Genomic DNA, 15,894 nt, shown 5'->3' on the forward strand with positions numbered 1-15,894 from the left:
GGGGGACCCCACTGGTCACAGGGCACCATGATGATTGACTTCCACCAATTACTACTCTCTGGGTCTGACCACGGAGCCAATTTCCCAGCCAGCAGATCGTGGTGGACCCAAGGCCACAGTTGGCCAGTTTTGCCAAGAGGTGATCGTGGGATACCAGATCAAAGGCTTTTTTAAAGTCAAGATATACAACATCAATCTCCTCTCCCTTGTCCAGGTGATAGGTCACCTGGTCGTAGAAGGAAATGAGATTGGTCAAGCAAGACCTACCCGCAACAAACCCATGCTAGCTATCCCTCAGGATGTTGGCATTGGCCAGTCCATTAAGGATGGCCTCTTTTAATAAACTTTTCTAAGATCTTCCCCAGGATAGAAGTCAGGCTGATGGGCCTATAGTTAGCCGGATCCACTTTCCTCCCTTTCTTGAAGATAGGCACCACATTGGCCTTCTTCCAGTCTTTGAGCACTACACCAGAGCCCCAGGAGTTTTCAAAGATCCATGCCAGAGGCTGGGCTATGATGCTTGCCAGCTCCTTGAGTACCCTGGGGTGAAGATTGTCAGGGCCGGCTGACTTGAAGGTATCCAGCCTCTCTAGGTGTTCCTTCATGAGGTCAGCATTGATGGAGGGCAGGGGATCTCCCTCACCCGGACCTCCCTGTCCCGTAGTGGGCATGGGCATCCCATGGGACTGATGAAAGACCAACTCAAAGTACCCATTTAATAGGTTGGCTTTTTCCTGGGCGTCGGTTGTCAGTTGTCCCATCTGGTTCAGCAGGGGTCCAACGTTGCCCTTGCTTTTCCTCCGGCTCCCCACATATCTGAAAAAGGACTTTTTATTGTCCTTGATGCTTGAAGCTATTTGGAGTTCAGTTGCATCCTTGGCTTTCCTGGTTTGGTTCATGAAGGACCGGACCAGTGCAGAATATTCCTCCTTGGAGGTGAATCCCATCCTCCATCCTTTATAGGCTTTTCTTTTTAGCCTCAGGAGGTCTGCTAGGTCCCTGGAGAGCCAGGGGGGCTGCTGTGCCCTTTTGCTGCCTTTCCTCCGAGATGGAATAGAATTAGCTTGTGCATTGAAGATCGCTCCCTTGAGGAGCAACCACTCTTCTTGAACTCCCCTCTCCCTGGGGTTGTGGTCCCTTAGGGCCTCACTGACGAGCCTCCTGAGCTTGTCAAAGTCAGCTTTCCTGAAGTCAAGGACTTCAATGTTGCTGACTGACTTGCCAGCTTTACGGTGGATGGTGAAGGCGATCAGCTCGTGGTTGCTGTCACCCAGCTTCCCATCAATCTCTAGGTTGCCGATTAGGTCATCCCCAGTAGCCAGTACCAGGTCGAGCAGCGCTTTACCTCTTTTTGGCAAAAGGCAGTCTCTCTCAGGACCTGCTCACCTGGGGCGTGTACCTGAGCTCTCAGCATGCCCAGACATCACTGAGGGGCCTGGACTTTCATTCTGTCAGATCGCGCAGAGTCTTTTAACAAGCAGATTAATGCTTTCCTATTTTCTAAATCACTAGCTCCAGAGCTGGGGGCTGGCGCCTGGATCCAGACATGAAATGCCACTGGCCAAGCCTGTCTGAACTAATAAGTCCCTAGCACTCCAGTGAGCACGCTTCTGAGAGCATATGGGAGTCTCAGTGACCATGGCCCTGGGAGGGAGAAGAGGAATCCAGAATAACACCTTGTGCCCCAGCCCTCCCTGTTGTGGGCTGCTGGGGCTCCTTGCACTTGCAGGAAATGTGGCCGTGTACTGGAGCTGGTCGGGAATTCTCTTCTCCTGTGACATACCTCAGCCAAAACAATCTCTCTCCTTTTTTCCTTTTCATCTCTTTCCTTTATTTGGGGAAAAGTAAACCCAGGAATTGACAGCTGGAAGCAGAAAAACATTTGGTGGGAAAAATGTCCAAAGCATTTTGGAAAAAGCCAAAGCATTTTCTGCGGGAACTTCTGCTCTTGTGAGAACAGCCCCTTTATGCTGCCTTTGGCAATGCTCTGACAGGACATTCTCAGCCAGCACTGCTGCTCCTTGGCTTATTCTACTGCAAAACCTGCCTTGGGTTGCTGTCTGCAAAGCACCTGGACATCTCTGGAGAAAAGGGCCAGGTCGTTGTCTGATGAAACGGCCACATTACAGAGGTCTGCTGCACACATGATATTTGGTGGGAAATGGCCTAGGGAGTGGGAAGGCTGGAATTAGTTGTATGGATGGCTCAGGGCACAGCCCTGTTGCAGCAGCAAGGGGATTGCTCCATGGTGCTGTGTGGTACCGTGGCTACGTCCCTGGAGTGCCTGGCACGCTGGCCAAGATCAGCCCTGCAGATAGTACTCCGGAGAGCCACAGAGGAATGCTTGAGAATGAGAGCAAAGGGGATGCAAGGAGGGGCAGGGCTCTGAATAAGTTTCCTTTTGTGCAATCCAGATTGGAGCAGCAAAGCCCCTGGTTAAATACCTGTTGCCCCGATGGAGCCCTGCCTTCTGTGTTCCCTGTTTAGCTTGGGGCAGAAGCTAAAAGGCCTCCAGGTCTGTTCCAGCTAGCCCCCTGCGCCCAGGATGGGTACCCCAGGGAGGCATCCAGTCTGTTGCCTTCAGTACTCAAAGGCAACAGTTGTGTGCCTCGCTCTTTGCAGAGCTGCCTCATCTTCCCCGATCTCGATAACAGTACCCAGAAGATCTGGGGGCGGCTCCAGCCATCACACTCCTCTGAGTCTGCCAAGACTCAGTCCTGCCAGCTGGCTTGTGCTGTGCTTTCTGAGTAGAGCAAGAGGCATTAGGGTCCCGATTCTGACTCCTTGCTCATGCCAGTGTATACTGAGGGTAAGCTGCAGCCAGTCATGTGTCACACTGCTGTAAGAAGGAAAGCCCCCCAGGGAAAAGGATTGACAGTGCAGTTTCAAGCTAGTTAGCAATAGTAAGTATTTTGGATGGAGATAATGACTAGCTGAAGGAGCATGAGAACCCTGAGGCCTGGATGTTACCCCCTGCTGTGCCACTGACTTAACTTGCCAAAGGTCATAGAGTTATATCCTCCTCCCCTGGGATGAGTGAGGTGCCAGGCCTTAGGCTGCTTCTCTGTACTGGGGTGAGAACGAGCCCACTTCCACCTGAGCAACTTGGATTGTGCCTTTGGCATACGTAGACTGCATCCTCTTCTGTGGCGTCGCCTTTCTCTTCTGCTTATGCTCCCAACTTTTCCTCTTCCATCTGCCTATTAACACCAGCCCATTACAGAACGGTCAGCCTTCACCTGATATTAGACAGGAATAGATTGTTCCCCTTTATTTACTTTTCTGCACCACTTCACTGTGGCTGACAGTGAATTTTGAGGCCATTTTTCACAATATTTACTTTAATGTCAGCCAGCCAGAGCTGCTGCAGTGGAGAATGTGTCAGCACTTCCAAGATCCCCTTTTCAGACGTCTCAGACTCTCCTATAATAATTTGCTCCACTTTGAAATTTGGCCTAGAGAGTTTCAGATGATTGTTTTTCCCCCTTAACAAAAACCAGCTCTAGAGAGAGAGGGAAAAAAATAGTTTGGGCCACTTTTATGGTGATTGTAAGATTGATGGATGTTTATGACTTCTGGAGGATTATTTTTTTTTCTTTACTTGTATTGCTCAAAAAAGGGGAAAAATGACTGTTATTTATTTATTTATTTAAAACACTGCAGTAGGGCTATAACTTTATCTAATTGCTTTTTTAGTCTTTGGACAAAACATATTGCAAAAGATGAAAACATCAATAATACAAGTTTGGCTCTTCAAAGAATTTTCATACACCCATTGATATGCATCCAACAATTTATAAAGCAGGGTAACAACTCATTTTGTTAGGAACGGATCAACCCTCATCCGAGAGCTTTTCCGTGGCATCCGTCCGAGTTATAGGGGGCCCTGGTTGGGTATGGGAGGAGCAGGAACATTTTGTATCTATTAAGGAGGGAAGCATCTCTGTTCCTAGCACCCTGCAAACACTTGAGCTCCTGCATGCTTAACTTTAAGCAGGGGAGCAGTCCTGTTGGTGTCTGATGTAAAATGAAAAGGGTGTTGGTATAGCAACACCAGCCACCCCCTTCATGCAAACCCAGCTTATACTATCAAAAGTGCTTTCCCCAGATTGCTTTGCTGACCCAGCTCTACCAGCAAACACTTTTTAATAATGCTGGTGCATCTGCCCCTGCACTCGGGCACAGGGAGGCAGTCAGAAATCCCCAACCCCATGACACCAGAAGTTCCCTGTGTAGCTCTGACCTTGAAGATGAGCCAATGCATGAATGCCTGCAGCATACCTGTGCCTCAGTTTACCCGTTGGTGCAATGGGTCTAAATGCCTTGATGTTTGGAAGCTGCCATGCCAGGAGTTGGCAAGTAGTCTCTACTGGGCAGGGGCCTGCAACTGGCAAAGTGGAAACCTCTGGCTTGGGAATACAGCAAAGAGGGCACTGAGTGGGGCTGATGCCTGGCGGGGTGGTGAGAGGGGCCCTTGCAAGGCTTGTAGGACAGCCGGCCAATATATTTAGCATGCTCTTAAGGCACTGCAAAAGCAAGCCATCATTAAGAGGATGACTAATTAATGTTTGCAGAGGGCGATGATACAAGAGCGGGGGCAGGATGGACCCCTGTTGCATGTCTGCCTCTGCACAGATCAGTTTAAGCAGGCTCTGCTGGGAAAGCCCGGGCTCCCCCCCCCTCCCCCCCGCCCAGGGAGGGAGGTCGGTCCAGGAGACGGTAATACCTCCGGCTTTGAAAAAAGCCCGCTCTGGCTCCAGAGGGGGCGCACGTGCAGGGGAAACTGAGGCAGGCGGGTGCCCGATCGCAGCCCCGCAGAGGTGAGCGCCCAGCGCGGCCGCACCTGCCGCTGCCGGCCGGGTGAGTGCTGCCGCTGCCCTAGCCTGCTGGGCCAGACACAGGGCATGCCCCGCCGCCGCCGCCCCCGCCTGCATGCAGCGCCCCGAGCTCCCTTCCCTTCCCTTCCCTTCCCAGTTCCCGCCCTCGTCCAGCCCCCACTGCCCAGCCCTGCAGCTTGTCCCCAAGGCTGCGTGAGGCCCTAGTCCCTCTGTCCCCCCAGGTCTGCATACAGCGCACAGGCCTCCTGGGTCTCTCCCTAGCTCCCCCCGTGCAGGGCCCGACACCGGCATGGGTGAACCGGGCGGCCGCCTGGGGCCCCGGCAGAAAAAGGATAATTTTTTCCTCCCAGCATCTGGTTATTATCATTATCTCTGGCAAAGGGGGGTTGGGGGGTGCGATGCTAAAAATTCACCCAGGGCCGCCCGGAGTGGAGGTGCGGCGCTACCTGGGTGCGTGCAAGCCCTGAGGCTCGGCTGCGAGGGAGTCCATGCCACGAAGCTCCTTGGGGCTCAGGGCTTCCCAGACTATATGCAAGGCTGTGTGGCTCCCCGCCTTGTACCCAAATCATGTGTGCGTTTACGGCTTCTCAGCTCCACGGGGCCACAATCGACATATCGGGCTCTACAGAGCCCAGACTACAGGGCAATCACTCTCAGCTGCCCCCCAAAAAGGGGGGTCGGGGCTGTGGCTTGGCCCCTCCATTTCTCAGGTCCTTGCTGCCTTGATTCCAGCCTGTTGTATGGGACTCGGAGCTGTGGTGCCTGGGTTGCAAGCTGTCTGTGTGGCTGGCCTTTTGATCCGGGTTTGCACAGCGGGGCCCTAGTTCTGGCTCCCCTGGCACGTTTGCAGCACAGCTAAATAATAATGCTATTTCTCCTGCATTGTATGTTTTATTGTTAAGAAAAATATCTGGAGTCTGCAAAGCAGCCTGCTGTTTGCACAAACCAACCCTCTATTCTTCCTAAATCAAATCCTTTTAGATGCGGTAACTGGCCCATTCCTCTGACAAGGCCTCAGCCCAGCATGTCTGAGCTGAGTCTGAAGATGGGAGAGAGGCTTTTTTTCCCTTGTTAAAGAGATCTGAATGTGACAAAAAAGATCATTTTTCTTAACTGATGTAAGAAGAAAGAACTGCCCTCAGTTCTAGCACATCTCCATGCCTGAATAGTGGAAAGTGTCCCAAACAAGGCCAAGTCCTACACCCATTATGATTTTAATGCAAGTGCTGCTGTAGTGCCTTGGATCAGCTCCCCAGTGTACTAGGTGCTGTGTCAATATAGAGCATGAAAGAGTCAGTGATTTCTGCATCCTGCTCTGCGGTACCTACTTACGCTTCCATGAAATCAGGCAAAACAACCTCATATTTTACCACCTCGTACCTGTTTTTGGGATCAAGGCTTGGGTTACTCAGAGGCTAATAATGTGGGATAAATTTGAGATGCCAAATAATTTATTTTGGAGGGTATGGTGTCAAGTTTAATCTATTGCAGTAGCTACTGACATGTTTTTCAGCATTGTGGGTAGGCTGCCAGTTTATGTTGTAGGGGGATGTTGGTTGTAGCTATGTTGGTCTGTAAGGACAGGCAGACAAGGTTCTTTGTGTAAATGTGATATCTTTTGTTAGATCAACTAAATAGTTGGAAAAATTGTTCTTTGCAAGCTTTTGGGCACAAACATCCTTCTGAAGATTGGTGTTTGTGCCTGAAAGCTTGCAAAAAAACAGTTTTTCCAACTATTTAGTTGGTTTAATAAAAGATATCATATTTACCCAAAGAACCGTAACAGTTTATGGTGTAGTTATTTGAGGCCATGATCCTGCTTTGCCTTGTGTCGATGCTGTGGCTTATGCACTGTAAGTAGTCCCACTGACATCTGCTGCGATGTTCTTTACAGAACCGGGGGGCTTGAATTGGCATGAAGTTGTCTGCCCTTTGCCACCCAAGATTGAAAATGTTTGGCCCATTGCATTTATGCTATTTAGGGCTTGGACATGTGGCATCTTTTATACCAGTATAAAGTAGATTGGGATCCAGAGAGGACCGACATTTAGCTGTCCTAGTCTTCACAGGCAAGGTCAGCTCCCAGACTACTGCACCAGGCAGCGCAGTTTGGGGAGGAGGTGAGCAGCCAACAGTGGTAAAAGAACAGGTTAGGGACGATTTAGAAAAGCTGGACATGTACAAGTCCATGGGGCCGGCTGGGATGCACCCGAGGGCGCTGAGGGAGTTGACCGATGTGATTGCAGAGCTCCTGGCTGTTGTTTTTTAAAACTTGTGGCAGTCAGGAGATTTCCTGGATGATTGGAAAAGGGCAAACATAGTGTCCATCTTTAAGAAGGGGAAGAAGGAGAATCCAGGGAACTACAGACCAGTCAGCTTTACCTCAGTCCCTGGAAAAATGGTGCAGGTCCTCAAGGAATCCATTTCTAAGCACTTGGAGAAGAAGGTGATTATGAACAGTCAGCATGGACTCGTCAGGGGCAAGTCGTGCCTGACCAACCTGACTGCCTTCTAGGATGAGATGACTGGCTCTAGATGCAGAAAGCACAGTGGACATGATATACCAGGGGTAGACAACCCCTGGCATGGGTGCCAGAGTGTGACATGCGAAGGCATTTTGCTTGGCACGCGCATCTTGAGGTATACAGCAGGGAAGGGGCTGGGACTGCACTGCCAGAACACGGATTTGGCCCCTTAGGACTCCTCCTCTGTCTGCTCCTGACACGCCAATATCTTACAAGTCGAGCTTGTGGATGTTTTGGTACTGTTCCCAAAAATGTTGCCAACCCCTGTGATAAACCTTGCATTTAGCTAAGCTTTTGATATGGTCTCCCACAACATTCTTGCAAGCAAGCTAAGGAAGTAAGGGTTAGATGAATGGACTGCAAGGTGGATAGAAAATTGGCTGGATCATTGTGTTCAGAGGGTAGTAGTCAATGGGTCGATGTCTAGTTGGCAGCTGGTATCAAGTGGAGTGCCCCAGGGGTTTGTCATGGGACTGATTTTGTTCAATATAGAGTCACAGAGTCAGTGGACCGGAAGGAACCTGTAAGATCTTCGAGTCTGGTTCCCTGCCATAGGCAGGAGGTTAAAGAGCTCAAACTAGCCGAACGAGGTGCTTATCCAGCCTCCTCTTGAATACCTCCAAGGATGGTGACTGTACCACCTCTGCTGGGAGTGTGTTCCAGGTTCTAGTTACCCCTATGGAGAAGAAGTTCTACCTTATGCCCAGCTTAAATCTTTCCTCTATTAATTTGTGACCATTGATCCTTGTCCTCCCAAGGGGTGCCTTCCTGAAGAGTTCCTCCCCCCGCTCCTGATATTCCCCCTGACATATTTGTAGGTGGCTATCAAGTCACTTTGCAGCCTCCTCTTACCCAGACTGAACAAGCCCAGCTTCTGGAGTTTCCTCATAGGGCCTATCCCCCAGGCCCCTAATCATGCAGGTGGCCCTTCTTTGCACCCTCTCGAGTTTATCTGCATCCTTCTTGAAGTGTGGTGCCCAAAACTGGGCACAGTACTCCGGTTGTGACCTTACCAGCGCTGAGTAGAGAGGGAGAAGCACCTCCTTGGGTCCGTTGGCGACACATCGGCTGACGCACGCCAGGGTTCTGCTTGCCCTGCTGGCAACTTCCTCTCACTGTTGGCTCGTATTCATTTTGTGGTCAGTTGTGACCCCCAAGTCCCATTCAGATGCCATGCTAGCCAGCAGGCTACCACCTATCTTATAGTTGTGGTGAAGGTTCTTCCTACTCAGATGAAGGACCTGGCACTTCCCTGTTGAAGCTCCTCTGATTCCAATCAGCCCATAGAACCAGTCTGTTGTGGTCATCCTGAATCTTTATCCTCTGGTGTGCCCACGTTTCCCCACAGCTTTGGTGTCAACTGCAGACTTAATCATAGAGCGTTCCACCCCCTCATCCAAGTCATTAATGAATATGTTAAAAAGCGTGGGTCCAAGCACCGATCCCTGTGGGACACCACTGGAGACAGCCTTCCAGGATGAGGCTATCCCATCTGTTACAACTCTCTGGGACCGGCCTCTAAGCCAGTTATCCACCAGCCCCACTGTAGGCTGGTCCAGGCCAGTACCCTCCAGTTTGACTGAGGGAATTTCATGGGAGACAGAATCAAAGGGTTTACTGAAGTCTAAGTAAATGATGTCTATGAGTCATGACCCTTGTGTGACGGAGCAGTGGCAGGAAAGCAAGGCGGGTGGTTTGCTTGGGGATGGGCCGGAGCTAGCATCGGGCCTGGAAGTTGCTCTTGTCACACCTTGTCCAGCTGGTTAGTTAGTTACCTGGTCATCAAAGGACACCAGGTTTATCAGGCATGATCTACCTTCCACAAAGCCGTGCTGGTTGTTTTTTAATACCGTCGGTTACAAGCTTGTGATTGATGGCATCTTTAACAATTTTTTCAAAAGTTTTTCCAAGGACCAAAGTCAAACTGACTGGTCTGTACTTTGCAGGGTCATCCCTCCTCCCTTTCTTAAAGGTGGGCACCATGTTGGCCCTCTTCCAGTCGTCCGAGACCACCCGAGTGCCACAACTTTTCGAATATCTTCGCCAAGGGCTCTGCTACGAGTTCAGCCAGGTCTTTCAGGACTTTTGGATGTAGGTCATCTGGCCCAGCAGACTTGAAAAGGTCAAATTATTCTAAGAGGGCCCTTACCTGTTCAGGACTGATTTCCTGTTGGCTGTAGGCTTCCCTGTGTCTTCTGGGCCTCTGGATGGATGCACAGCTCCTATTAGCCTTCTGGAATACCTATGTGAAGTATTCATTTAGTAGCTCAGCCTTTTTTGTGGGGGTCAGCAGTCAGTATCTTCATCAGTGACCTGGAAGATGGGATGAAGTGCACCCTCAGCAAGTTTTCAGATGACCAAGCCGGAGGAAGTAGTAGATATGCTGGAGGGTAGAGCTAGGACTTGGAGAGACCTCAAAAAATTGGAGGATTGGACCAAGCAAAATCTCATGAGGTTCAATAAGGAGACGTGCAAAGTCCTGCACTTAGGATGGAACGATCCCATGCACCAGTACAGGCTGGGGGCTGACTTTTTGCAGAGCTACTGCTTAGCCAAGGAACTGGGGGTTACAGTGGATGATAAGCTGGATGAGCCAACAGTGTGCGCTTGTTGCCAAGAAGGCTAACGGCATCCTGGGCTGCACTGGTAGGAGCATTGCCAGCAGATCCAGGAAAGTGATTCTTCCCCTCTGTTCAGCACTGGTGAAGCCATATCTGGAATACTGTGTTCAGTTTTGGGCCCCCCACTACAGAAAGGATGTGGGGAAATTGGAGAGAGTCCAGTGGAGGGCAGCAAAAATGGTTCAGAGGCCATGGCACATGACTTAGGAGGAGACACTGAGGGAACTGGGCTTATTTAGTCTGGAGAAGAGAAGACTGAGGGGGGATTTAATAGCAGCCTTCAACTCCCTGAAGGGTGGGTCCAAAGAGGATGGAGCTCATCAGTTCTCAGTGGTGGCAGATAATAGAACAAGGAGCAATGTTCTCAAATTGCAGCCACAGAAGTTTAGGTTAGATATTAGGAAAAACTTTCTCACTAGGAGGGTAGTAAAACGCTGGAACAGGTTACCTGGAGAGGTGGTGGCATCTCCATCCTTGGTGGTTTTTAAGACCCGGCTAGACAGAGCCTTGGCTGGGATGATCTACTTGGGGATCGTCCTGCTTTGAGCAGTGGGTTGGACTAGATGTAACCTGAGGTCTCTTCCAACCCTCATGTTCTCTGATTCTGTGAATGGCTTTATGCAGTGGGTTGCTCTTGCCACAAGGTGATGGAGGAGCAAGTAATACAGTAATGTGTTTGCATAAGTGGGGGCCAACTGTTTTTCCAGATGTGCCACAAATTAGCTCCAGACCCTCCTTGAGTGCCACCCTCATCCCCTTTCCCTCCCTGATCTGCTGCTTTGCTTTTTTTCTCCCTACCCAGTGTTCCTTGTCTGATCTTCTGCTCTGCTTTCTGCACCTACCCAATCTGCTGCTGCTACCTGTCTCATCTTCAGGCTGCTGCTTGCCATGCAGAGGCTGCACGTGACACTTGTGACATGCATGCTGCAGGTTGGGCATTTGCATTGAATAAATGGTTACCCCAGGGTAAGCTGTGTATTGACACCCATAGAATTTTATCCATGGGACTTTTAGACCAGATATGAGCAAGTTACGCTAGTGTGGGGCTGTATCTTTTGTGTCCACTCCTATTTTATGCTGGTATAAAGCCTGATTACCCCAGTATAAGTGTGTTGTGTGTCCAGATCCTTAGCACTTATTCTTGTCAGCCACCCTGCCTTGTGTCTAGTGAAGCAATGTAAGCAATTGAAAGGGACTGATCAGAATTAGGCCATATACCACAATCTCCCCCTATGTCCAAGTCCTTCGGGGACTTGGAGTCCTGCTCTCTAGAGTGGGTTGTTATTGATGCTGCATTTTGTGCCTAGTTCGGGGGATACGAGATGCACTTCGTGGGCCACAGGGTGCAAGTTTGACATCGGCTTCACTAGCGAAGTAGTGAAGATGATTTCGAGACCAGAAGGAACATGGTAAACGGGGGCTCTCTGGCACTGGTGGATTGTAAAACATGGCCCTGCCCTGCAGTCCAAGGCCTGGGGCTCTAGTGCTATTCGGGGAGGTGGATGAAACACAGGTGCTGTTTCCGCTGCCTGGCATGGAGCAACCTGGCTGTAATTGGGTCCCCTGGCAGGGCTATTTGAGCATCAAGATTGCTGAATGGGAGTGTTATGCCAGACTGTGAGGAAGCAGCCTGGGCTGCGTCACGGTAAGGATGTAAAATACCAAGGCAGGAAGCCCTGGAGTCCTAAACAATGTTCAGAGCAGCATCGATTTCCAGATGCAGCAATTGTGGGTGTGGGGGAAATTGAGAGCCCTTTTGAACTCTTCCCAAAGAGGCAGGGTCATCAGGTGATGACGCATCCTTGCAGGTGCAGCCCTGTCCTCTGAGTTGCCCCCTTGGCAATAGCTGGTGGTCGTTCAATGGAGGAATCACTGTCTGGGCCCTGTTTCACCCCTCATCCCTCTCACTGAGTGCTTGATCTGAGAGGATTGGGAGAATATCTGCGGTGTTTGTTTTTGCCTTTGGCCTTTACAGGGCCAACAGAAAAGGTAGCTGGTCTTGTTGGATATAATAGAATTGTTTGTATCACTGCCATGCTGCCTGCCAGCTTTCCACAGAGGAAGGGGTTAAAGGTTTGAGTCCTTCCTTTGCCACCGATTTCCCAGAGGGCTTCAAGTTGCTTATCCTCTCTGGGAGTTGCTTTCCCAGCTGTAAAAAGTGGATAACAGCCCTGCCCTGCTTTATTGGGGGCGGGGGGGCGGCGCTGTACATGCTATGGGCTGTACATGTTCATAGCAAGACCCAGTCATGGTCCGAGAGAGAGTGCTGTTAAAATGGACGAAGGAGGTGGAGAGCAGAGGCACGGAGAGGCGAGGTGATGTGTCTGGGGTCACCCAGCCGGGCTTTGGCAGAACAGGGAATAAAACCCCAGTATCTGGGCTTGTAGTCCAGTGCTCTGTGCATGGTGAAAGAGATGTTATGGGTGGGTCCTGATCCCACGCCTGGTGTATCAGAGATACAAACAGACTTATTCCCTTAGCGAGCACATGGGTCAAGCTCCCACTGGGCTGGGATTGCAGACTGGCACCGTCCCAGCCTCTCTTTCCCCCGCTTCTTTTAATGCTGAGGAAGGAGAAGCGTGCCCCTGCTGTTCTGGTCTCTTGGCCGCAATTGTGAATTCTTAACTCTCTTCATTTTAAATGTTTCATTTTACTGCGGCTCCCACTTGTCTGATGAATAAGGACAGTGAACAGCTGCAAGGCGCAGGGACGCTGGGGTGGAGATGCTGTAGGGAGTTCAGTGCGGTGATGGTGTGTTGCCCCTCTTCCCTGTACAGCGATCAGGGTGCAGGGATCGAAGCCATCCAGCTGTCTCCTATGGGTGTATTGTGTGGGCAGAAGTGTGTGATGGCAGGTATTGTTTGCAGGACAGGGGCACAGTGAAGGGCCTCTGGTCATACCCGTGCTCTCCAGAGACTTTACGTGAATGAAAGCAGAGCAAGGGCATCTAACATATGCCTGGAATCTTTTTCATGCTTAGGAATGGGAGAAACCAGGAGATCTCTGGCATGATTTAGAAAGGGGTGGCAAAGGAGGGTCTGGAAAGTCCTGACTGCCTTGCGAAGCGACCAGCAGCCCAAGAAAATGCGACTTGGAGCAAGTACGGAGACAGCCACTGCCATCGTGTGGAAGGGGCTGGGAGGGAGAGACTTCAAGGAGGGACTATTAAATGCTGATAATATCTGGCTTGGGAGGCTTCCAGGCACTGCATGCTGGTGCGGTGTATTGGAGGCGTGCAGCGAGAGGCAGAGGAGCTGACAGTTTCCAAGCAGGAGGGCTCTTACACCTTGGCCTTGTGTCCGCAGCAGGGTATTGGGTCTCTGCCACATGGGACACCTAAGATCCAGGAAAATGCACTGTCTCCTCCACCACTCAGGTTTGTTGTGCATGGCGCTGCACACACAATCCCAGGTACTCTCTGCCTTGGAGATCCTAGTCTAACTTGACCAAGAGCAGGAGCTACAGGACAGTCAAATGACCTGCCTGAGGTCACCCAACTCACTGGTGGCAGAGATGGGTGGTGTGGGAGGCTTAGCCTGAGGCTGGGTGGCAGAGCGGTGCCAGCTCTTGCCTGGGTGCACTTGGTTCCCGGTAGAGATTGGCATCTTTGTGCAAGAGGGAGGCGGGTGTGGGAGGCAGAAGGCAATTGTAGTGATGTCAGAGCTGTATTGCAAAGAGAATGTGTTCTTCTCCTGGGGGTTTGGGAGCATTGGCTGCCAGGTACCTCGGTGCTCCTCACAAGCTGTGGAACAATTGAGTCCTCTGCTGGGGAGTTGCCTTGCTCACAGAGGCTGCTGACCTGTCTCCCTGGAGCACTCAGCCCTCTTGCTTCCTATGCAGGGCTCAGCTGACTGCTTAAGCATGAGGCTCTTTGGGCCAGTGGTTGTTGAGAGCCACCGTCGGTGACCTCCACACGATGCAGCTCAGCTGGGTCCTGCCAGGCTGTTTGCAGAGCAGGGCCAGCCTAAGTAGAATATGTTGCTCACTGGGTTCTTTCTTTCTGGGTGCTTCTCCCTGCCTAAGATGTCTGCATGGCCACCCCCTCCTGCCATATCCGGAAGCGTCGCCATCCCATCCGGGGCAGGGGGTTGGACCTGATGATCTGTTTAGGTCCCTTCTGACCCTAAGAACTATGATACTATCCCTCATGCCACCCCTGCGAGGCCTGCTGCCCACTGTATTGGGAGGTGCACAGGCAATTGACTTGCCCAAGTCATCCCAGGCACCTATGCCAGAGTAGAGGATTTGAATCCAGGTCCCCTGAGCCCTGGGTTGGATCCCTGACTGCTCGGCCGGTCTTCTCAGTGAGGCTTAGCCAAGCACTTTGCTGATTTTCAAACCATCTCATCCCTTTGCCTCCACCTTCACAGTTTTTCTCTCCACAGACTTTGCATCTCCAGACACATTTGTGTGTGTGTCTTCTCCCTGTGTTCCTGAGGGTAGAGCAGAAAGATCCTGTTCCCTGGGCCGGGCACACCATGGCTCTGACCCCCAAGGGCTATGCTACCCACAGCCTTCAGGCTGAGGAGAAATTAAACAGCAAGAGAAAGGTAGACGATTCCTTGGGGAAGGTGCAGGATTTCGGGCTGCTTGCCATATGGGATGGGAGGCAGGGGAGAGAGTTGGAGTCTGAGCTGGAGCAGTGTACTGGAAGCAAAGGCTTCAAGTCCTGTTTCGAGGAGCTTTGCTATTGCAGGAGATACCACCCACTGAGCGTGTACTAAAAGCCTCTCTCCTGGAGTGTCTGAGACCCACACTTCTAGTGGGCACCCCCACCTTGTTTCCAGTTGAAGAGGCAGCTTCCACAGAGCAGTGTGGCAGGCTGGAGGGTGCCGCGGCCCCACAGATGAGGACTGTGCCTCTATGAAAGCCAGTGGGGTTCAGGCACTCCAGTCCTAGGAGCCATTTTTGGGCCAAGCTTTTATTTCTGGTATGGGGTCCCAGGGGACAGGGGAGGGAGGAGCTGGGGGTGACAGATTTTTTTCATAGATTTCATAGACATTAGGGCTGGAAGGAACCTCGGAAGATCATCGAGTCCAGTCCCCTGCCCCAGGGGCAGGAAGTCAGCTGGGGTCATAGGATCCCAGCAAGATAAACATCCAAATTTCTCTTGAAGGCATTCAAAATAGGTGCTTGAACCACCTCCAATGGCAGGCTATTCCAGACTTTGGGGGCTCGGACAGTAAAGAAGTTCTTCCTTATGTCCAACCAAAAACGGTCTTGCAGGAGTTTATAACTGTTCAACCTCATCGTCCCTTGGGGTGCTCTGGTGAACAAACATTCCCCCAGATCCTGGTGAACACCCCTTATAAACTTATAGGTGGCCACCAGATCGCCTCTGAGCCTGCGCTTTTCCAAGCTGAAGAGTCCCATAACTCTCAGCCTCTCGTCATAAGGTCTGTTTTCCTGACCTGATCATGTGTGTGGCTCTTCTCTGGACCCTCAAGCTTCTCAAGATGTTTGTTTCCTCAGGAGAAGGCCTGGCTGCCGGTCATTGGGATGAAGCTGGAAATCAGCACCCCTTTCCTGGGTGTGCACCGCCCCTTCGTGGGACGCTGCTGCCAGATCTGCACCCCTAGGAGCTGGGTAAGGGAGTGAGGCAGGGCTGGGGTCAGGGTTGGGTCTTTGCTTCCATGTGCTCCTCGATGAGGTTCCTCTCAATGAGGGCCACAGCAGATTGTCAGGGGAGTTGTTCACAATCTGGCTCTGCTCTGGCAAGCAGCAGCCTCCTCCCAAAGGTGAAGTGGAAACTTATTCATTGGAGTGCATCCCAGTAACACCCGCCTCTCCTTCTGCCTTCAGGAATCCCTTTTCCACAAGCATCTTCTCTCCTTGGGCTTCCACAATGCCATCCGGGTGACGGAGGAGGACACCAGGTTAGAAGGGGCAAGGGTTAGATGGGAGATCTTT

The 15,894-nt window shown here is 51.3% G+C and overlaps 1 protein-coding gene across 5 annotated transcripts in view; it reads left to right on the plus strand.

Annotated features, from left to right (window-relative positions):
* Window positions 1-15,894, plus strand: part of GPAT2 (glycerol-3-phosphate acyltransferase 2, mitochondrial) — a 101,867-nt gene that overhangs the window by 60,911 nt on the left and 25,062 nt on the right. The window contains exons 1-4 of one of the 5 annotated variants that reach the window (XM_019481152.2): window positions 4,703-4,860; window positions 14,370-14,534; window positions 15,457-15,570; window positions 15,787-15,860. In XM_019481152.2, coding sequence (XP_019336697.1) covers window positions 14,463-14,534; window positions 15,457-15,570; window positions 15,787-15,860 — 260 coding nt within the window. In that variant the 5' untranslated portion in view covers window positions 4,703-4,860; window positions 14,370-14,462. Of the gene's footprint in view, window positions 1-4,702; window positions 4,861-14,369; window positions 14,535-15,456; window positions 15,571-15,786; window positions 15,861-15,894 lie in introns of those variants that run through there. The other 4 variants (XM_014611530.3, XM_059730555.1, XM_019481154.2 and 1 more) reach the window with 4 other exon arrangements.

The sequence above is a fragment of the Alligator mississippiensis genome, chromosome 7 (genome assembly GCF_030867095.1).
Source record: "Alligator mississippiensis isolate rAllMis1 chromosome 7, rAllMis1, whole genome shotgun sequence".
NCBI lineage: Eukaryota > Metazoa > Chordata > Crocodylia > Alligatoridae > Alligator > Alligator mississippiensis.